General features: G+C 39.1%; 1 protein-coding gene across 1 annotated transcript; it reads left to right on the top strand.

Annotated features, from left to right (window-relative positions):
- The first annotated feature begins 370 nt into the window (after positions 1-370).
- On the top strand, positions 371-1,081 carry LOC141630917 (uncharacterized). Its single transcript, XM_074443656.1, has one exon. The coding sequence runs from the start codon at positions 371-373 to the stop codon at positions 1,079-1,081; it is 711 nt and encodes a 236-aa protein (XP_074299757.1).
- Positions 1,082-24,578: the final 23,497 nt, after the last annotated feature.

The following is a 24,578-nucleotide window of genomic DNA, read 5'->3' as shown; positions in this document are numbered from 1 at the left end:
AAGATTGAGCAGCGGAACTTCGGACCATGGATGTAGCTCGACTAGATTTGGGAATCATTCCTTCCTTGATGCCCTAAACAATGCTACTCCCAAAGTAGGAATTGGTACTAGAACTCCCATCTTGCCCCCAGAGGGGGGCAAGGGTCAATGATAGGCTTCGGAATGTTAGGGGCTCAATAGTCCAACAAAACAGAAACACATCAAGTGGTTCCTGCACCATCATGACATTGGACTATTTGGTCTCCTTGAGACGAAGGTAAAACCTTCGTCTCTAAATCAAATCAGGCAGAATATATGTGAAGCCTGGTGTATTTCTACTAATTCTCATTGCCATAAAGGAGGAAGAGTATGGTTATTATGGAAACCTCATATGTATCACATTAACTTCATTGAGTATAATGCTCAATTTATCCATGTTTATGTTGATGAGCTAGCTACTGGTGAATCTTATCACCTCACCATGGTCTATGCTTTTAATGGAGTTCAGGAAAGGAAAATTCTGTGGTTAAAACTTGAACAGTTCTCAAACCAAATCAGGGGTCCTTGGCTGCTGTGTGGAGATTTTAATACAGTGTTAAGGCCTTCTGAAAGGCTTGGGGGGCAAACAATAGATGAAGAAATGGAGGACTTTCAACATTGTGTGGATCATTGCAATGTTCTTGATATGCCTGCTACTGGGTCTTACTTTACTTGGAATAACAAGCAGGAAGCCAATACTAGAGTTTATAGCAGGTTGGATAGGGCCTTAGTCAATCATGAGTGGGTTATGAAGAAACCTGATTATGCTGCCCACTTCCATGTGGAAGGCTACTTTGACCATACTCCTTGTATTATCCAGGATACCAAATTTGGGCCTAGAAGTAGGAAGAGCTTCAAATTTTTTAATATGTGGTGTGGGGTGGATGAATTTCTCCCATGTGTTAGTAAGGTTTGGGACTGTCCTGTCTATGGTACTCCCATGTTTTGTTTTGTGAGGAGATTGAAAATGCTTAAGAAACCCTTGAAGGAATTGAATAGTGCTCTTTTTGAGGATGTTGAGAATAATGCTATGAGAGCTCGCAAGCATATTGAATATGTTTAGGATCAGTTGAGAAGGGATCATAGTAATGTTGATCTTATGGACACTAAGAGGCAAGCTGCTAAAGATTTTCAGGAGCTTCAGAATGCTTGTGATAGTTTCTTGCTTCAGAAATCAAAGGCAACTTGGTTGAATAAAGGTGACTCAAATTCTAGTTATTTCCACAGTTCTATTAAAGGAAGACAAGCTAGGAACAAAATTTTCAAAGTTGCTGATGATCAGGGTGTGTGGACTGAACCTGGCCAGATTCAGCAAGCCTTCTTGAGATTCTATCAAGGTTTACTGGATACGGAGGATTCTCAGTGAAACAGTTAATGTTCGGAGTAGTGCAAAAAGGCCCCGTATGTATCTGTGAACATTGGGATATCATGTTGGCACCGTATCCGATTTGGAGATAAAAACAAATGTCTTCTCCATTCCCGACCATAAAGCACCTGGGCCGGATGGGTACTCTAGTGGTTTTTATAAGACAAATAGGGAGTATAGTGGGAGAGGATGTTTGCACTGTGGTTAAAGATTTCTTCAAAAATGGTAAGCTCTTAAAGCAAGCTAACCATACTATTGTTTCTCTTCTCCCTAAAGTTGAAATGCCCGAGAATGTCACACAGCTTTAGACCCATTTCATGTCAGAATGTGATCTATAAGGTCATATCTAAATTGCTGTGTGCAAGGTTGGCTACTGTCCTTCCCAACATTATCAGTCCCAATCAAGGTGGCTTTATTAAAGGAAGGAACATTATTGAGAATATCTTAGTGTGCCAAGATCTCATCAGGTTATACAAGAGAGCTTCTGTATCTCCCAGATGTCTCATCAAAGTAGATCTCAAAAAAGCATATGACTCAGTTAATTGGAGCTTCATTCAACAGATGCTAACTGCTTTGAATTTTCCTCCTCATTTGGTGCTAATGATTATGGAGTGCATCACTACTGCTTCATACTCACTCGTTCTGAATGGTGAGCCTTTTGGGTTTTTCAAAGGGAAGAAGGGATTGAGACAGGGGGATCCCTTATCTCTTCTTTTGTTTACAATTGCCATGGAATATTTCTCTAGAATTCTGCACTTTACAACTGCCAACATGAAGTTCAGGTTCTATCCTTTGTGTGGAAGACTGCAATTAAGTCACCTTATGTTTGCAGACGACTTGTTGTTATTCTCCAGAGGGGATACTCAGTCTGTAATGGTGCTTTTGAGATCTTTTGCCACCTTTTAACAATCTTCTGGTCTGCATATGAACAAGCTCAAATCAAATATTTACTTTAATGGTGTCCCAAAGACTGATAGGGATCATATCATTAGTGCTTCTGGTTGTGTTGAGGGTAACATTCCTTTTCAGTATCTTGGCATTCCAATTGTTGCAGAGAAAATGGGGAAGAAGGACTGTCAAATATTAGTTGATAAAATTGTGGACAGGATTAGATCGTTTGGTGCTAGAAAATTATCTTATGCAGGGATGTTGGTGATGGTTCAAGCTGTGCTTACCTCTCTCTACACCTACTGGACTAGCATTTTCTTAATACCTAAAGGAGTTCTGAGGAAGATTGATAGCATTTGTAGGAACTATCTTTGGGATGGATCTTGTATATATGTGAGAACCCCCTTGGTTAATTGGGACCAGGTTTGTACCCCTAAAAAGGAGGGTGGACTTGGACTTAAAAATAGCTTTACTTGGAACACAGCTACAATGGGGAAGTTGGTATGGTGGATATATAGCAAGCCTGATAGTTTGTGGGTTAAATGGGTGCACCAAATTTATATGAAAGGCAGTGAGTGGGTTAATCACAATCCTAGGACTCACATGGGTGGTAACTGGAAGACAATTTGCTCAGTTAGAGATGTGTTCTCTCATTGGGTACAGAATGGTTGTTGGCTTGCGGACATGAGAGGTTACACGGTCGATTCAGTTATGAGTGGCCAAGGCAGAAAAATCAACATGTTGGATGGGCAAGGTTAATTTGGAAGAGCTGGATGGTACCTAAACACAGCTTCTTCTCGTTGGCTTATGCTCGGAAGGCTCAATGTCAAAGAAAAACTCTGTTTAGGCATGGTGTTACCGTTAATGACCAAAGTCTTTGCATATGTGATAATGGGAAGGAGGATTTCATCATCTTTTTCAAGATTGCAGGTATACCAAAATGGTGTTGGAGGCTATATGTTTATCCCTGCAAATACCAGTTCCAACTGGGAATGGTATTATTTGGATAGGTAGAAGGAATTGGCCGGCTTATAAGAAGAATGTTTGTACACTTGCGTTCATGGCGTGTACTATTCAATCTGGCAAAGAACAACAAAGGCTGAATGCGGATGGTGTTCTACTCAAACCTGCTACGTTGACTACTCAAATACTCAGATTGATGCAGGTTCATGCAAGGGTGAAACTGAATATGAAGAATTATGAGCAAGAGTTGAATTGGATCAATGCACTTATCACTGTATAATTTTTCATGTAGTTTGATCCTATAAACCTAATTATTTAGCTTGTAATAGTCTTTGTGCTTAATGAGATTTCTTACATTTTACCAAAAAAAAAAAAAAAAAAAAAAAAAAAAAAACGAGTCAAACCGAGTCAAACACAGAAAACAAACCTCACAATGCTTCCATGCTAAGTATACTCGGTATACTTGAGGGTCAAGTACAACAATCATATCCTAGAAAACCTAGGATAGAACAAACCACAAATTCAAATGTGTGATAGTGACAAGACAACTCGAAGACCCGCGGACATGGTTGCGCCTCTTCAAACAGCTTTTACAGCCATGTCGCCCAAAATGCACACCACCACACAAATCCTCTATAAATACCCCTCAAATGCCACCATTTAAAGGTACACGAGAGTATGCCCCTTCTTTTCTTCCTTAAAATTCTAGACCTCAACTTCCCGAGTCAACAACCTGTACACACCTCATTTCTGCACCTCCCGCCAAACACCCAGTGATGATTGGGCCGCATGTTTAGCATATATCGCGATTTTATGACGTTTTGTAAATCAGTTAATAAAAGGTAATAAAAGGTAACTCGTACACTTGTGTCTACCCCTTGGTATTCATCTAGGTGTCATTACGGTCGTTTAGACAGTAATTAGAGTACATTTGGAGTCCGGGTCAAATACCGTTTCTATTTTCAAAAACCGTCAATCCCGAGTCAAAAAGCAATATGCTTGTCTACCTAAGGTTAGGATGTCATAAAATGTTAGGAGTATATCTCATTTTGAGTCCCATGTCACTTCTTTAGGCTAAACTTAAGTTTACATTGCAAATTGTGCATTTCATTTAGCTAAAATGACAACCCGACCTTTAGGCCCGTGTTATCAGGTGATAACGACATATTTCAGTCGGGCCTATTTCACAGAAAGTTCTAGATCTTTCTCTTAGCTTTCCAACGCCACTGAAATCACTTTAATCTGAGTCTTGTAGAGAAAGTTATGCCTAAAATACGACAGACTGTCAAATGCGCTTTCTTGCGCCGAAGGGAACTACCCGAGAGAGGACGCACCTGGTTATGCGCCTCTTCTGTGGAACGCGGCATATTGTGCACCTCTTCCAAAGGTGGCTTTTTCCTGAAGCAAGCTATGCATCTATGCACTTGCTTGGGGAAGGGGCTAGCTTTCCTATTTCCTTCCATATTCCTTTCCTAAACCCTACCTCGTGATTAGTATAAATAGAGGCCTCCGCCTTACATATTTTTCACGCGATTGTCTGCCTTTCTCTTCTCTCTTTGCATTCTAATACCGCGCTCTTGCTTTTCGACGCCTACGTGCTTGCTCTACGCGATCACGTAAGCCCGGATCATTCTGGGTACCAGTCACATTTGCATGACCGACCAATTTGACCACTACACCATAATTAATCAATTTTTTAAATTCTTTTTTCAAGGGCACGTTCATATTTGCATAGATCGATTCGAGTTACCACTAAAAGCCGATTTAGTTAAATCTCGCTAAGCTAACATGTAAGTCTGAGGGTGTAAAATCCCATTTATTTTTGTATTTATTTATTTTTGTATTTTGTTTAAGTTTGTACATTATATTTAGTGCCAAAACACCTTTCAATCTTTAATAAATTTAAGCATTAAAACCGAGATTAAGCAATCAGTCATGTTTGACGCCTAGAGAAAACGCATCAGATGATGCGCCTCTTAGAAGGATCGCAGCATTTGCTGCGCAACTTCAGGGGTTGTCTGATCTGCTGATCGTCTTCTCTTTTCGTCTCAGTTTACGTGCCTAACTCCTTTTCAGATCCGAGGAAGATCAATTTTCGCCTTTTATTTTATTTTCCAATATTTTCAAAAGTCTTAATCTTTTATTTGATTAGATTGATTTTAGATCTCTAATAATTCAACATTTGACGATTTAAATTCGTTTAATCAAATATTTTGATTTTATATCTCTAGTAATTAATATTAGAAGGTTTAAATTCTATTCTTTTAAGTTTTATTTTTCTAAATTAATTATCATAGATTCAAACTTTAATTCTTTTAGGTTTAATTTAGGATCATTAGTAATTAATATTAATCGGTCTTATTCCAAATCTAATTCAATACTTTTCTATCATTTAATTATATTCCTCCTTTTATTTTACTTAGTTTATTTTGTTTATTTTCTAAAACAATTCCATTGATAAAACAAAATCAATTTCCTAATTAATCAACTCTAACAACCAACGGGATCTGACTTTCACAGTCAGAACCCGCCTAAGAGTAGACGCATGAAGTGCTGCGCCTCTTCCAGAGGACACACCTTCTGCTGCGCCTCTTCCAGAGGACGCACCTTCTGCTGCGCCTCTTCTAGAGGACGTATCTTCTGTTGCGCCTACTCCTAGTCAGTTTCTACCTCTGAACTCATTCCTGTTTTGACGTAGCGTATATATTAATCGACTATTATTTGTATTATCACCTATTTAGCGATATTTTGAGTCTTTTAATTTATTTGTCATTATTTCCTTATTTCTTAAAATTTTCTTTTCTTATTTATTTCCTCTTTCTTCAATTTTCCTTTTCTTTTAAATTTTCTTTTCTTCTTTTTTTCCTAAATCCCGTCTGTGGCATTTATATAATGTACATTCAGTTGTAAATTATATTTTATTCTTTTGTATGCTTATTCAGATGTAAATGAATGTAATTCTTCACTTCGACCCAATAGGATGCTAAATTGTATGTCAAACTGACTTAGTCAAATTATCACATGCTAGGTTTAAAACGTGTTTGTTGCATTACATGCTTACAACTGAAAACATATAGAGTATAAATAACTTCCCTGATCATTAGTAGAAGCCGTTATCGAGGCGGGCGGGATTAGGTGTTGAAATAAACGAGCTTCTTAATACGTACCCTCACCCCTTACTCAAGATCTCTGTGAACACCCATTTTAATTGGCATCACGAGAGTCATTCTAGACATAGAATGCTAAGGGTAACAAATTTCTTAGTGTTCGTGTCACTACTTTGTGTCATGACATGTCACATGGTATTCGAACGGTTCTAATTTTCCATAAAAATTGGTGGCGACTCCACAAATGCAGGGTTCTCAAACCTTTCACCGGTTTCAATGCCTTTGAAATCGGTAACTACGCACGTCCCTGAGTTCCGTAGGAGAAGTGTCGCCGCCTCGAAACTAACGCGCGGGTGACTGTGTCCACAGTTTGGCGACCACGCTGGGGATGATACACTTAGACTAAGTCTAGTGTTATCTAGGGTGAAACTTGAACAAGGTTAGGGAATAGTTTACATGAGACAGTTGTCAGTTTTTATTACTCGACCTTCTTAGGTCGTTTTAGGCAGCCTTCCTAGGCTTTTAACCAAACCAATTCGACCAATCGTCCCATCTAGACGGTACAAATTGCTATTTGTGCTCAAAGATGGATAACGATTGACGTCAACCATACCATGATGCTTACTCATGTTTGTATCAATAGCCTTCACAACTCGAGCGAATGGACTAGGAACCGACCCGACTCATGTTTGGCACAGACCTCTCCACAGACCAGGTTATGATAGCTTGGTGTGCCAACCCACCCTTTTAAACCAAAACCTTTTAAATGCACTCAGCATACTGTTATAATGCTTGTTTGTGTGTGTACATTGTGTGTGTTTTCCAAATCAATCACGTGTCTAAGTTCCTCATTTTAAACAAAATAGTGTCAAAATTTCTGTGTAAATAAAATTCATTTTCAAACCATTCGAATGTCGCTTTTGTAATGCAGAATTTTCTGTAACCAAGATCTCAATTTTCAAAATTCATTTTTCTAAAAATTTTAAATTTCGAAAAAAAGTCAAAAAAAACTTTCAAAAAGAAGTTCTCAAGAAAAATTAAAAATAAACGTAAAAAAAATCAAAATAAAACAAAAAAAACGTTTTACATCAAAATATTTGCAAACCATGTAAATGCAAATGTGTAAATTCAATTGGGCTAAGTCAGAGTCAAAAATTCAAACCGATTATGTCCTAGCCAGAACTTTGTCGAGTTATAAACCCGTCATCCCTTACATTTTGGGTCTTTCAAATTCAACTCAAGTCCTAAGGCGTCACACCGTCATTTTGGACCCCGTAGCCCAATTCAGTTAGGATATAAACATTTCCGACACCTAGCGTCACACGTTCCCGAGTCGTACACAAAAGACTTAATGGGGCTCACCTTTCAAATCCATTTTCTTTCAAAACCGCCTTTTCAAAACCTTCCTAATGACACTTCCCGAACACGAGTCATCAATCCCGTCAATAAGGTCAACCTGTTGGAGCTTGTGTCCTCCACAAATTAGTGTGATAACATTAGTAAATCTCTTACAGGTTCACAACGGTATACTTCGTATTTTAATCAGTTGATTAACGATTACCTAATAACGGTTGGCTTGCTAGAAAGTTTGACGTTATTATCATACAGATGGCGGTGATCAACAGGTTCCTAAAGGTCACACCTATAGGATGTGTTTGAGAGATGTGGTTATAGAAATATAATCACATTGATACCTTATATGACTAAACAGTTAGTCAATGTGTTAATGAGACAATTATTTATTGAAGATTAAATAATATTAGTTGAGACGAATTAAATGTCAATTCGTAAATTGAATATAATAAGTTATATTTAATTAAATGTATGTAATGTTAGCTTGGACGAATTAATCTGTTAATTCGTAATTAAATGTAATCGGTTATATTTAATATCAACAAGATGAATGTGTCATAGTGGTAATAGTGAGGGTACTCAAACCAAGAGGTCATGGGTTCGATCCTCACTAGATGACAATTTAACACATTTTATACATTTTTGGAATAACCGAAAATAAGGAAATCATACTCCTTATATCGGTGATATGGGCCGAATTTAGGGAAAATAATATCTCCCTTATTCACTCCCATTTTTCGGTTTCAATAAGAGGGGAAGGGAGATCATTTTCTCTAACCTAATTCTCTTTTAACCTAATCTCTCCTCTCATAAAAAAAACACAAAATAACCTAAATTTTTACAGAAAATTTGGATCGATTCTAGCATAATCAAAGGGCATATCTCATATCATTCTGGGTGCAACTGATAGGAGAATATCATTGCGATATTGTTCATAGGCCGTTTTTGCTAGGACCGAAGGTTATTTCTTAATCCTTTACTTTTGTTTATGTAATTTTATTTTATGACTAGTAATCATCTTCATAAAATTCGTTATAATCCTTGAATATAAAGGGATGCATATATATAAATCGCACAAGTGGTATCAGAGCCAAGGCCACGAATTTTAATTTTGATGATTTTCATAAAATCGTTTGTAAACAACATTAGGGTTTCGAGAAAATATATTAATGCTTCGGCTGAAAAATTTTGTGCCGAGAGGAATTTTTTTTGCAGATTGTTGCGTTTTTTGTTGTTGCTTTATTTCCATTTGATTCTCATATTGTTGTTTTTAATCGGTTAAGATTATATAATTTGTAGATGTTTCGATTTATTAAATCGAGATGTAAATGGAAATCGGTTTTGCCGAATTGATAAAAATATTTTGGGGCTGTTTTAATTTTTTTAACCGTGAAATTTTTTTCTACTGTTACGGTACTGTTCATGGATGAACAGTATTAAAAAAAAACAAAAAAAAAATCCTGAAAAACCGATTAAAGTTTTTTTGCGGTTGTTTTTGTTTATGCCGATTTGAAAAGCATCCGAGAAAAGAATTTTTTTTCTTGTTGTTACTGTTCACGTGTTACTGTTCACATGGGACAGATTTAAAAAAAAAAAAAAAAAAAAAAATCTTGTTTCGGTTTTTACAGATAAAACCGTGTATAAAATAAGAAACAGGCTTGTTTTGTTTTTCCTTGATTATGCCGAGAACTTTTATAAAAAAAAATTGTTGTTTTGTTTTTGGCTAATTAGTTATTGTGAAAAGGTTCACAATTTAAAGATACCTAATTATTTTAAAGCAGTTTAAAATATTGATGGATTAAATTCATATTACAAGTTTAATATGAATTAAGTTTGAAATTAATGTGATCAATTGAGGAATTGTCGCTTAATTTGTTAATTTAAATAGGTGGTTTGGATAAATTAATCAACATAATTAAGGAATTGTGTCATGTATGTTTAATTTATTTTCAGTTGATGCATTTTATTTTTGTTGAATGAATCGTTGAATGAATTTATTTACGTATTTTTTTGCAATCGGTTGTAATTTGTAATGCTTAGTGTGGCCTTAGTCAAATTATGTTTTCGTAATGAAGGAAACATGATTTTTTATGTAATTATGAGATATCAAATCTCCTTTATTTTTCCTTTAGTTTTGGGTTTTGAAATTAGAATGTAATAAATAGGTTTATTATGTAAATTTATTTATTGTAATTTTCAAAGAAGACTAAAGATGGAGATTGGAGCTCACTCCCGCTACATGGATCAAGATGGAACATCAAGACAAGCTTCTCGGGTCCAAGGATGGATTCCAAACTTGTATTTAATGTTCATTTTGATAGGATAGGATAGGCCACACTAGGACTTTTATTGTTTTTACGTTTTCATTCCTATTGCTTTTCATCCACATGCTAGTTAATGCATCATATTCCGCCTAAAACCAAACCACCTACTACTAAAATACATGAAAATTGACTCATATAGGTTGTATGTTAGTTTTCATGGACATACAGATGTCACAGACTTATTAAGCCATCACCTTAGTTTATTCATTCTCGCATGCTAGATATTAGTTCACTTAAAATGAATTAAAATAAAGTTGATGGGATCTTCCTCTAAAACGGAAATTGAGACTAGTCTTTATAAGGGCAAACAACTATGAATCCCTTCTTCGTCGGTAGGCATAATATGACCCCTTCTACGTTGGGTAAGTAGTTGTGTTGACTTAGTTTATCTCAACATTATAGTCCGAAGTGTTTCTCGTGATTATGATGGACTAAAAGATACAATTTACAGAAATTTATCGACCAAGAATTCTAACGGTAGAATTAGTTAAAAGGTTAGCTTATCAATTTACAGAAAATTGAGTCTTGGGATCATTTATATAATTCTTGAGGAAGGTCAATTGTATAAATGCTTGAGTCTTCCCGTTATGACATTAGTTCATTAGACTTAAAATCAAAACGATGGACATGCTTATTATTTTTTATTCTTCTTTCGCAGTGTAGAACACGATTATTTTTGATAATACTGTTACAACAAATGGCTGGAAATAACGAAATCCCAATTCCTAGTGCAACACTCGATCGCGCGTCCTGGCTTAAAATTTTTATGGACCAAATGAATCGTTCACACGTCCCCAAAAATGACGGTCCAACTTTGCGAATCGGGAGGCAAAGATACGGAATGCTGCCATTGCTTTGACGGTAAGCTCGGTACTTAACCGAGCCAATACCGGTAAACCCAGGCCCCAATGCAGGAGTCAACGAGTCACTCGCCTAAAGTGACTTCGTTATGGAAGCGAATGCGATAAAGAACGTACTCATCTTTGCAATGGAAACCAATTTGCAGAGACGCTTCATTGCCCAAGGTGCAAACAAGATTTTCACCACGCTCACTAACGGGTTCTCAAAAGCACCGAGAATCGTTACATATGAGCATACCTGACGCTTCTTTGATGCGAAACTCTAGAAGGGTCAACCAGTTAGCCCACACATTCTTCACATGATTGAGAATGTCGAGAAGCTGGAGGCACTGAATTTTAAAATCAGTGAGAGCATTGTCATTGACCGAATGCTTCATTCTCTTCACGATGGTTTTGCCCTTTTCAGGGCGAACTACTACATGAATGACTTGAAAAAGAGTCCTCATGAGCTACACTCCCTTCTCGTACAGACCGAGAAGGATATGAAATTGAGTGGGAGCATGAAGCAGGATGTTCTCACGATTTACAACAAGGGTAAAGGTAAGGGCAAGGCTCATGGCGACCTAGCCGTAGGTAAGCCAAAGTTTAAAAAGCCAGAAACGGTAAGAGTGGGCCCGGTGAGACTAGTGGCTCACAGGGCAAGGCAAATAGCAAGGGCGGTGACATAGAGTGCCACCATTGTCACAAGATTGGACATTGGAGGAGGAACTGTCCCGTCTATCGTGAGGACATCAAAGCAGCCGCGTCGTTCGTTGGTATGTCGTCTTATATTCATATGATCGAGATTAAACATGCAAGTTTCGAACTTGGTTACTTGATACTTTAGGTTGTGGTTCTCATCTCAGTGTAATCATTTGCGGGGCCTAAATAACATCATACCTCTCGAAAAGGTGATGTGGACTGCGAGTCGGGAATGGAGGACGAGTTGTTTCTTTGTCTCGAAGGGAACATATGTAATCCAACTCCCTAGTGGTTTTGAGTTATTTTTAAATAATCACACTATGTACCCAGTTTGTCTAAGAACATTATTTCAGTTTCCGTACTTGCTAAAGACGGTTTTGCATTTTCAATAAAGGATAATAGCTGTATTTTCTCTTTCAATGAAATGATTTATGGAAAGCAGTTTCCATGAACGGAATTTACATCTTAGACCAAACCACGGAAGTATTACACGTGAATAATAAGAAAATAAAGGTTGGTGACAAAGATAAAACCTATTTATGGCATTGTCGAATGGGACACATAAATGAGAAACGCGTGAAGAAACTAGTCGATAATGGGACTATTCCCGCATTCGATTTTCTACATATGGTACGTGTGAATCATGTCTCATTGGCAAGATGACTCGAATTTCCTTCAAAGATCTTGGAATGAGCGCTAGTGACCTATTCGGACTCATACATACTGATGTTTGTGGACCTATGTCAATTACCGCTAGAGATGGCTATAGATATTTTATCACTTTCACGGTCGATTTGAGTAGATACGGATATGTCTACTTAATGAAGCATAAAAGTGAGTCCTTTGAGAAATTCAAGGAATACCAGAACAAGGTTCAGAACCAACTAGGTAGAAAGGTTAGTGAACTCCGTTCAGATCGGGGTGGCGAATATCTTTCAAATGAGTTTGATCAACACCTTAAAGACTGTGGAATCGTTCTACAGTTAACTCCACGTGGAACACCTTAATTAAATGGTGTGTCCGAACGGATAAATCGAACCTTACTTGATATGGCTCGATCCATGATGAGTCACACGGTAGCGCCTGATTCATTATGGGGTTTTGCTCTTTTGTCAGCTGCTCTTATACTTAACCGACGTCCGTCTAAAGCTGTCGACAAGACTCCATATGAAATGTGGAAGGGAACGGTCCCTAACTTGTCCTTTATTCGGGTTTGGGGCTGCGAGGCTTATGTCAAGTGGAGACACGAGGATAAGCTCGGCCCGCGATCGGTCAAGACATACTTTATAGGTTATCCAAAAGGAACATTTGGTCATTACTTCTATTCGCCTACCGAACATCGAGTATTTGTTACGGCTAGTGCGACGTTCTTAGAGAAATAATTTCTCGAGAACAAGACGAGTAATAGAACCTTCGAGCTGTCGGAGATTCCAGAACCAACAACCGAGGAACAGATGGAGGAAGTGGTTCCTCCAACTAATGATACGGTTAGTATTCATGAGGAACCTAGAAGGTCGGGTAGAGTCTCTCATCCTCCGGACAGATACATTGGTATGGTCGAGAAGAATGACGTTTTACTCCAAGAGAGTAAGGAACCCGCTACCTATAAAGGTGCTATGACCTGTTCCGACTCAAAGCTATGGCTCGAAGCCATGCAATCCGAGATGGACTCCATGTATTAGAATGACGTATGGGATCTAGTTGATTTACCTAATAAGGTAAAACCTCTACAGTGCAAATGGCTTTACAAAATAAAGCGTTCTGTAGACGCGCAACCAGATACCTATAAGGCACGACTTGTGGCAGAAGGTTTCACTCAAGTGCACGGATTGCATTATGATGAGATTTTTGCACCTGTAGTCATGCTACGTTCCATTCGGATAATCTTAGCAATTGCCGCATTTCATGATTATGAAATTTGGCAAATGGATGTGAAAACCGCCTACTTAAACGGTTATTTGGAGGAAGAGTTGTACATGGTGCAACCTGAAGGTTTCATAGATCCTAAACATCCTAAGAAAGTATGCAAGCTTAAGCATTCCATTTATGGACTTAAGCATGCTTCTCGGAGTTGGAATCATCGTTTCGACTAGGTGATAAAAGAGTATGGTTTTACTCGATCGTTCGAAGAACCATGCTTATATATCAAGTCGAGTGGGAGCAAGATTGTATTCTTGATATTGTATGTCGATGACATACTCCTGATTGGGAATAACATTCCTCTCCTATCTTCGGTTAAAGAATGGTTGAAGAACCATTTCCAGATGAAAGATCTGGGTAAGGCACAGCGCATTTTGGGAATCCGTATCTACCGATATAGATCACGACGGACGTTATCACTTAGTCAGGAGTCTTATTTGGATAAGATTCTTGAGAAGTTCAGCATGACCAACTCCAAGAAGGGGAACCTTCCAATGACGACTGGGATTCAGTTGAGCAAGTCTCAGTCACCCACGATGCCTGAAGGGATTGAGCGCATGAGTCGTGTTCCTTATGCATCTGTAATAGGATCGATCATGTATGCTATGATATGCACACGTCCAGACGTGGCATATGCATTGAGTATGACGAGTCGGTACCAAAAGACTCGAGGTGAAACACACTGGATAGCTGTCAAAAACATCCTCAAGTACCTACGGAGGACTTAGGATTGGGTATTGACTTTTGGAGGCGATACTAAGCTATGCGCAATCGGTTACGGAGATGCTAGCTTCCAAACGGATCGAGATGACACAAAATCTCAGTCTGGGTTCGTCTTCACTCTTAATGGTGTTGCGGTCAGCTGGAAGAGTTCCAAACAGAGTGTTGTAGCAGATTCTACTACTGAATCCGAGTACTGATAACTCTGGCTATTATATTGTGCAGTCGATTAGTGGTGGGTTCAACGAGCCATAAGTCAAACGGTTGACTGATCGATCACAGATGCGAGATTATAATGATACGTCTTAGGACAACTTTTTGTGACAACGTAATGGAGTCCTAAATGTTTAAAAACATTTGGTGCCAGGTCGTGGATAGGACATCCATTGTGTTCCTAGAGTCGATTCTTTTGACTATCGACTGTCTCTTGAGATTAAGGCAGTTTTTGGGTGACTTTGGTTTCTTTCTCACGGTTTGCCGTAACTGGAGGCTAAGTAGATTTTTTCTGGGTCATTTCATACTGTGCTTACATCTACAGGATTCGAGTTGAGGAAAATATCCAACCCTTATCAGGTATAGTTATTTCTCAGGGCCACTCGAGGAGTTGTAACTGAAATGCATGGCCATGCTCGAATGTTGATTCGTTTATCAGTTAAGTTACTCTCTAGTCGGGGAAACCACTCTTGATGATGATCGCTTGTAAAATACGACCTTTGTGAATACGGATTTGAAAATTTTTTTACATTGAGTGGGGGAAATTTTAGGATCGGTTATCGCACATACACTTGTGAGGACAAGTGGGAGTTTGTTGGAGCTTGTGTCCTCCACAAATTAGTGTGATAACATTTGTAAATCTCTTACAGGTTCACAAGGGTATACTTCATATTTTAATCAGTTGATTAACGATTACCTAATAACGTTTGGCTTGCTAGAAAGTTTGACGTTATTATCATACAGATGGCGGTGATCAACTGGTCCCTAAAGGTCACACCTATAGAATGTGTTTGAGAGATGCGGTTATAGAAATATAATCACATTGATGCCTTATATGACTAAACAGTTAGTCAATGTGTTGATGAGACAATTATTTAATGAAGATTAAATAATATTAGTTGAGATGAATTAATCACAATTCGTAAATTGAATATAATAAGTTATATTTAATTAAATGTATGTAATGTTAGCTTGGACGAATTAATCTGTTAATTCGTAATTAAATGTAATCGGTTATATTTAATATCAACAAGATGAATGTGTCATAGTGGTAATATTGAGGTTACTCAAACCAAGAGGTCATGGGTTCGATCCTCACTAGATGACAATTTAACACATTTTATACATTTTTGGAATAACCGAAAATAAGGAAATCATACTCCTTATTTCGGTGATATGGGCCGAATTTAGGGAAAATAATATCTCCCTTATTCACTCCCATTTTTCGGTTTCAATAAGAGGGGAAGGGAGATCATTTTCTCTAACCTAATTCTCTTTTAACCTAATCTCTCCTCTCATAAAAAAAACACAAAATAACCTAAATTTTTACAGAAAATTTGGATCGATTCTAGCATAATCAAAGGGCATATCTCATATCATTCTGGGTGCAACTGATAGGAGAATATCATTGCGATATTGTTCATAGGCCGTTTTTGCTAGGACCGAAGGTTATTTCTTAATCCTTTACTTTTGTTTATGTAATTTTATTTTATGACTAGTGATCATCTTCATAAAATTCGTTATAATCCTTGAATATAAAGAGATGCATACAGATAAATCCCACATAACCATATAAGGGTCACTCCGTCAAAAGCAACACACAAGTCTAAAATCAAAGTCAAGCACCATGAATTAAAGCACGAGAACTCGCTCACAACATTTCACGAATTCACAAGTCAAAGTCTAGATTTGTCGTCTTGTCCTCGTGATTACATGTCCCTTCATGCGTTCGTTGCTTCTCACCATAGCATACATGATCCCATCTAAAATCAAGTTATAACGTGCGTCATTTCTTCCGAGTAGGAATCCCGCAAATTCCATCACCCTACAAAGTCACGAAGCAGCTCAAGCCACAATCATCGTGTCTCTCCAAGACGTTTATGCCATGGTCCTACGAGTTCAAGCTACACAGGAAAATTTTAGCATTCGTGTCCTCACCCTTGAAAATGGGATGGTGAAAAAGAAGACGCCACCTCGAGAAACCACTAGTTAAGGTCGTCCAAAGCCTACATCTTGCAATAATCGTCGTCCTAGAAAGCCGAAAACAGCCGAAAAGAAACCTGGGAGGCATCAAAGGGTGCTTTATGATTTAGGCATGTCTTATACTGATGCTTTGAAGAGATTCTCTACCCAAGGCAAGCTACATCCGATAGGTCCGACTCCAGATACAACTTTACAGAAGGAGGTGAACCTCCAGAAGGGCAACATGTACTCCCTATATCACCAAGGTAGAGGTCATGATATTGATGCGTGTTTTCTCTTGAAACACACCATCTTAGATATGATCGAAGAGGGAAAACTTCATGTGCCTCCTTATGTCGAGCAATTCGAGAGGATCGACCCTCTTGGGTCTAGAAGCACTAAACATGACGAAGAATCATCCCTAAATTGTTCTTGTAACACCCCCATCTACCAAGGAGCCTTAATAAGACCTTCCTTAGTAGATACGAGCATTACCATCTCGGTTGGCTGAGGAAGATTATATCATAACACCAATAAAAAAACTATTAAAGTTTATTACAAGTTTAAACTTAACAAATTCAAAAGAAAGATACAACAGATTAATAAACAAATATGGTGAGACTACTCCATGCCAAGACAAGGTGAAAGACTCATCCCTCCAACGCACCCAGATCAGCTCCACATATCAACACCTGCTAAGAGTGACTACTCACCGTAATGGATCACGGCAGACACATAACAAGAAAGAAACACAGACAACCACACACAAGGTCGGTAACAGAAGAACAACATAACTATGTAGCACAACACAACCACCAATCTCCAACACCAACACTCCACTAATCATCTGACGAACACAAAGGTATAGTCCTGCCAGATTACCAATCGCAACCGGTAATCCACAGCGCCTGTAGGGACCACAACCTTACCACGTAAGCCCCGCTCAACACCATAGAGCGAATAACCCATGTCCATTAATGTACACATCCCCCTTGTGACTGGAACCAAACGGGGAGAATCAAGGGCATGAAACCACTCCCTTAAGTGACTCCACAAAGCCGGGGGCGCACCTCGCGAACCATAGACAATCACAACCAATCACAAACAAAAACACCACGCATCACACATGACAACTAATCAACAGTACTTAGTTGGAGAACCTACCTTTAGCAATCAGCAGCAACACCGCATACATCCATATGAAGGCAAGACAACCTCCATTAGCACCTATCACAACCAGTAGGGAAAACCCTATTACAAACAACCATAACCACAAAGAAACCTAGGTATGATGATGACGACTTACCTATGCTCGGCATTCCGACAACAAGACCACGACCCGACTCAAGTCTCCATCCCCATGGTGTCTCCAAGTGTAAAAGATCTCAAAAGGTTTAAGGTTGGTGGAAGAGAAAGTGTATCGTCAATTAGGTTTTGGGAGAAAAGAAAAATGAAAACTGATCTGGGTTTACGACTTCACGATTTATAACTTATCGCTGAACTCGTCGTACGCGATCAAGTATGGGACTTACTCGATTGAGTGGCCCTTACTCGATTGAGTCACTAGACTATTCGATCGAGTTGCCTACATTAGATCGAGTTCCCACATCCCAAAGGTTACCATGGCGCACGTCCGAACTAGTAAAGTTCCAAGAGGTCTAGCATGTGTCTAAGGTCAGTCAACAACTACTCAACGGGTCCATAACGGGGCGGGTATTACAGTCTTCCCCTCTTAAAAAGAACTTCATCCCCGAAGTTCAACTCATCGCCTCCCACAAACCGAAAATGTATTCCAAGCCAAAATAACTAACAACCACCCTACCCGACAAGAACCATTATAACCATACTCAACCATACCACTCAACTTCCCATGCCAACTAATCATCATCATCCTCTCTCACGAACATAACTATCACAACACAACTCCTTCACGAGTCATCATCCAATTGCTAACAATCGACAAGATGCATAGATAAAAAATATTACTTTCATTTCACCAAGCGAATTTACCGCCATACAACACTAACAAGTTCAACATAATTACTCAACCAAATTCTAAATTACTCCACATATGATTAATCATTTAAACAATAACAACAATTAAATTACCAATTAGATTACCAAGCTCTCTGTGATCCTCTACCCTCCCTCGGCACCTGGTCCTCCCTCTGAGCATGGCCTCCCCCAAACGGCTCAGGCATCTCCTCGAGAAGGTCATCAATGATCAAGTACGTCTAATCGGGAAGGTTAACCTCTGCACTACCAGGCACAGCCTCAGTCAACGACTCAGTCACAAGAAAGTGGTGCGGGTCAGGCACTCTCATCCAACTCCTACCCCGCACCCTCGAAGCTAAACCTCCATCATCCAACACCCGCAACCACTTCTGATGAATGAAGTAGGCCTTATCCAAGGTCGGAACAACGGGACACATAGGTTTGATAGCCGGTTGTAACATCAAATTTTGTATTGCGATAACTGAAATACAAAACAAGGAAACAAATAAATTTTATTATTAAATATCAAAAGTACGTGTACAATCTCTAATGTATCCTATGATTCTAATATGCCGTAAGGGGTACGTATACGGGGTACACGTGAGGGGTGCGCTTGTAGACAAATTTAATTGCTCTACACGCGATGTAGATTTGATTTCTTGAGAGGGTCGCGATGACTTGAATCTCTCTTGAAGGTTTGAATTTGTGATTGAATCTTCAACGCAGGCGGCACGATTTGATGTGCTTGTTGACTGCTTGCAATCATTTTGACAGAGAGGATTTGGAGGAATTTGTACCATGTTCTCTCTAGCTCCTTTGCAATTATGAATTTCCAACCCTTTGAATGAATGAGAAGAGCTCTATTTATAGAGTTTCAGTTCCCCTTGTTGGACTTTGGTGGTCAGAGGCCCATTTGTGGGTTTATTAGTGAACTTGGCCCAAGTTTGCTTCTTTTCGGGTTTAGTGATCCGAATAACTTCTTTGGTAATCCGAATCGACCCACATTTCATTTAATCGGGACAAAATAATTAAATTAAGTTAAAATTTGGTATTAACTCAAAATAATTAATTTATTTTATTTATTCGGCAATTTAATAAATTTTCCGTGCCTACAAATTGCCACCTCGGGACCTTGTCACGTGCGCCTTTTTTGGTGTGTTGATGTGGCGAGGTCTCGATACATTTTTCTTTGACTTGGAAGTCGATGATGAGCGCCCTAAGTTGTCACGAAGAGTTCCTCCACTTGACTTGACCTGGAAGTCGATATTGAGCATCCTAACTTGTCTTAAGGATAACCCTTTTTTTTTTGTCACCCTGTCATTATCTAACTTGGCGGGTGAATTTTTATTTAACTTGGAAGTCGAGGGCACCTCAACTTGTCGTAGTCGAGGGCACCTCAACTTATCATTGAGACAATCCATTTTTCTTATAATGTCACCCTATCATTATTTGATTTGGCGAGCGACTTTTTTCTTTGACTTGGAAGTCGAGTAGCGTACCCAAATTTATCGTAAGGATAGTAGCTTGCGGATTTTTTTTGACGTCACCGTTAATATCAAATTATACTGTTGATACATAGATTGATCCCTCAATCAAATTTGCGCACACACTTTTAATTTCCAATAGAATTGCAGAATATAGGAAAGTCGTAGTGCCTTTCTAAAACTCTTCCACCTAAGGTAGGGTTTAAGGAAATCCACATGGCCACAACCTATATATACTTGCTATTCTCGTCATCCCCGGCATGTATCATCAGCGCAGTCTCCGATGGCGAATTTTTTTGTTCCTCCTCAAACTCTTGCGTCGCTTTTTTTTCTTTGTCGATGTCCTTTATATTTCTACAGAACATAACATCGTATGCTCGATTTCTTTGCTTTTCTTTTTTTATTTTTTACATATGCAAACATAGCTTCATTGTCATCAACATCGTCGCGTCTCGATTCGTTAAATTGTATTCATCTTTATTGTGCGACGGACTCGACCGACACAGGTAATTCTTCTTTTTATTGTCTTGCTGTAAGCATACTCTCTTTTATTCCTGCAGGTGGAATGATATCCCTTATCTCATAGCTGCGACAGCTAAAAACCCATTGCGAAGCAACGTCATTAATAGATGCCACAATATTTGCGTTGTCGTTGCTATAAGACGCTGACAAATAGAATGCCATTATGATTCTTCAGAAGTCAATATAAAAGCCTGCCTCTTTCCTTCAGCCTCAATAATTTCATCTCTTTTCTTTCTTTCTGCTCTGTTCACTATTTGTTGTACCCTTTAAGCACAAAAAGAATGTCACTTGACTTGACTTGCTTTCTTTTTTTCTTTCTTTCTGCTCTGTTCATCTCTTTTCTTTCTTTCTGCTCTGTTCACTTTTTTTTTTTTTTTTTTGCAGAACTCACTAACTGGTACCGAAAACCGACCCGCCTCTAATTTATTGGAGGAGTTCGCCAATTACCAGTAAGTTGTCTATCTTGCTTCTCTTTTTTTTTTTTACATGCTTTTTGGTCTGACTTTAACTTTGATGTGGTTGATGGCTATTTTTTCATCGGTAGCTTTATGTATGAGTACGACACGAAGACGACTTCTTGATGTAGCTTAAGGACTTGGCTCGATTTTAAATTCCTCTTACCCCAGTTGGTCCTTTCATAGAGTGTATATAAGTTATTACGAGTTCGTAGAAGCTTGCACAATGATTGATGTTTGGACAATGAAATTTAACGAAAGATATGGGTACATATAATGGCAGATGGCAACAAATGACGTATCTTAATTCTTTAATCTTCCGTTACAGTTCGGCGTATCTTTAAAATCCATCTTGACCCCCCACGTTGTGTATTATTCTCACGAAAGTAAGTGGATGCTCCATTCTTCTCTTCATTTGTTTATTTAATACCAATTCATGTATCGAAAGCATGGAAACGAGTATACTCCCTATCCTTTGCACTCTGTATCTCTTGTTTGTTAGTGATACAGGTAGGGATCACGTTCCATCCTTTCGGCCAACAACACAATTTATTTATCACCACCGAAGATTTTATTACTCACACAAGTTATTCCAATCTTCAATTGAGTTGTCAGGGTGAATCTATTCGTTTGGGTCATCGCGACAAGATGAAGACTTATTACCTGTCAGGGTGAACCCGTTTTGGGTCATCGCGACATGAAGACTTATTATTTGTCAGGTGAACCCGTTTTGGGTCATCGCGATGGGGTGAAGACTTATTACTTGTCACTTGTTAGGGTGAACCCATCTTGGGTCATCGCGATAGGTTGTGTCAGGGTGAACCCATTCGGGTCATCGCGATACACTTTTGAAGACTTATTGCTTGTTAGAGTGAACCCATTTTGGGTCATCGCGACAAGTTGTGTCAGGGTGAACCCATTCGGGTCATCGTGACACACTTTTGAAGACTTATTGCCTGTTAGGGTGAACCCATTTTGGGTCATCGCGACAAGTTGTGTCAGGGTGAACCCATTCGGGTCATCGCGACACACTTTTGAAGAACCATGCAATAAACCTCCTTATGACGACTATTATTTCATTACCCTCTCCTCATGAGACCTGCCGGATGAATGAACTTCTTGACCTGATGTCCCCCCTACTTGCAAAAGACTTCCACATATTCTCTATATTAACTTGTACTTGTCCTTTTTTGCAGGGCTGCAGCTCGCAATGGACTTGACTTGTAGACTCCAAGAGAGTATGAGCTACTCCTGGATGGGTCATCTTTGGTTTCCTTTGGAGTTACCATGCAATGAACCCGCTCGTCGATTTTAAGGAAGTTTCAAGCCTTTATGTGCCAGACCGCCACACCATTTCATTACTTGTATACGATGTGTCCCTTTTTTTTAAGAGCCATCCAAGGTTAATCGTAAAGCAAAGAGTGTGAAAACCAAGCTCAAGCGGAACTCATCATCAATTAACATGGTCTTGGTCTTTTACAAACTTGGTTGATGATTCAGTGTAATTTTAGCCGTACAAAGTTTAAACTCTTGCGGGCCAGGAGTAATTTTTTTTTTTTTTTTTTTGTGGCTGCACTTGAACAAAGTGTTTGCTTAAACTGCCTACGTACTCACAAAGCTACCATGGGTGACAACTTGAAAGATCAAGCCAACGTAGTTCAAGAGATGAATTTTAGTTTTTTTGTTTGGAGGTGTGGCTGCACTTGAGCTACATGTTCACCCAAGCTGCCTACGTACCTGTGAAGCACAAAGTGTATTCCACAAGATCAAGCCGACGTAGTTCATAAAAGATGGAATGTTTTTTTTTATTATTTGTTTTTTTATTTTTTGTATGCAGTTTAACCTCTTGCTTAGGAGCTTTGACATGCAGTTTTAGCTCTTGCTGAGGAGCCTTCACTGTTGGGGCTTAAGAATAGTAACGTTTTAGAAATTTCCCATTGATTGGGCCTACACGAACGCTATCTTCATCCACATTTTTGTAAGCACTATTCGTGTAGACTTCCTGTACCACGTATGGACCATCCCACTTAGAGGTGAATTTACCAACTGGCTTGTGAGAGGTGATGATTGGTCTTCGTACCGCAAGGACAAGATCTCCTACTTGGAAAGAACGTGGGCGCAACTTTTTGTTGAATGCGCGTGACAACCTTGCTTGATAGCACTGGAGTTTTTGTTGAGCTTCTAATCTTTTTTCATCGAGAGCCTCCAACTCTGCTAAACGCAATTTGTCATTTTCATCTTCAGTGAGCCCTTCCTGAATGGCAATACGCAAGGAAGGGATCTGCAATTCTAATGGCAACACGGCCTCTACTCCATACACCAATGCATACGGAGTTGCCTGAGTAGGTGTTTTGTATGTGGTACGATACGCCCACAATGCCTCACCAATCCTTTCATGCCAATCTCGCTTTGACTTTGCTTCTACTTTTCTCAACAAGTTGCAAAGGGTTTTATTAAAGGCTTCAGCCAAACCATTTGCAGAACATTGTACATAGATGACTTGTATTGTTTGAACTTAAATTTTTCTCCCAGACTTATCATCAGATGGTTGAAGAAGTGTTTCCCATTTTCAGTTGTGATACGCTGAGGTACACCATATCTGTAGATGATTTGGGTCCGAATGAAGTCCACAACATTTTCTTTCTTCACTTCCCGTAGTGTGATGGCTTCTGCCCATTTTGAGAAGTAGTCAGTGGCGGCGAGGATATACTCGTGTCCATTTGAGGCCTTTGGAGTAAGAGGTCCCACAACATCAAGTCCCCAAGCTTCAAAGGGCCATGAAGAAACAGTGGGGTGCAACGGTTCTGGCGGTTGGTTTATGAAGTTTGCGTAGAACTGACATGGTTCACATTTTTTTTGGAAAGTCCATACAGTCTTGCACCATGGTTGGCCAGTAATACCCCATTATTTTTACACGATCATGAAGTTTAGGCCTAGATTGATGAGCACCACAAATGCCAGAATGAGCTTCATGCATTGCTTCAGTAGCTTCGTCCTTGCTTAGACATCTCAACCATTGGCCAGAGAAAGAACGTCTGTAGAGTGTCCTTTTATAGTGAATGAACTTTGGAGCACGTCGACGTATTTCTACCTTGTGTCTGGGATCATCGGGTAGTTTTTGGTGGTCCAAGAAATCAATGATAGGTTGACGATTGCAGACTGGGACTTTTATAGACTCTTCTGCCCCCAGTGCCAAAGTGGCTGCAAGATTGCAAGCGCATCAGCCAACTTATTGTCACTCCTTGGCACATGACCAACATGGATGTCATCGAGTTGATTCAGCAGTTGTAATGCCTATTGATGGTAGGGAATCAAGTCTTCCTTTTTCACTTCATATTCACCAAGGACTTGGTTGACCACCAGCTTTGAGTCTCCATATATGTACATACCCCTGACACCTATTTCGATCGCCATTTGAAGATCGAGTATAAGAGCTTGGTATTCTGCCATATTATTTGTGCACAACTGAGTGAGTGTAAAGGTATATGGCATAAGACGATTTTGTGGAGTTACGAATACAACTCCAGGTCCAGCTCCATCTTGCTTTCAGCACCGTTAAAGTACATTTGCCATGGAGGTAGGACGTCCACATAGAAAATTTCTTCTCTTGGGAGGTCATCTGAAATTTCCCACTCTGCTGGCACTGGATAATCAGCAAAGAAGTCGGCGATAGCTTGACCTTTGACAGCCTTTTGAGGCACGAACACCAAGTCATACTGCTTAAGTAACATTGCCCATTTCGCATGT

Source organism: Silene latifolia, chromosome Y (assembly GCF_048544455.1).
Source record: "Silene latifolia isolate original U9 population chromosome Y, ASM4854445v1, whole genome shotgun sequence".
Classification (NCBI taxonomy): domain Eukaryota; kingdom Viridiplantae; phylum Streptophyta; class Magnoliopsida; order Caryophyllales; family Caryophyllaceae; genus Silene; species Silene latifolia.
Note: the sequence above shows the minus strand (reverse complement) of the source record. Positions and strands in the feature narration are given on the sequence as shown.

What these genes read in the sequence shown, in the direction of transcription:
- LOC141630917 (XM_074443656.1), top strand. Translation starts at nt 371, where the DNA reads ATGTATCACATTAACTTCATTGAGTATAATGCTCAATTTATCCATGTT.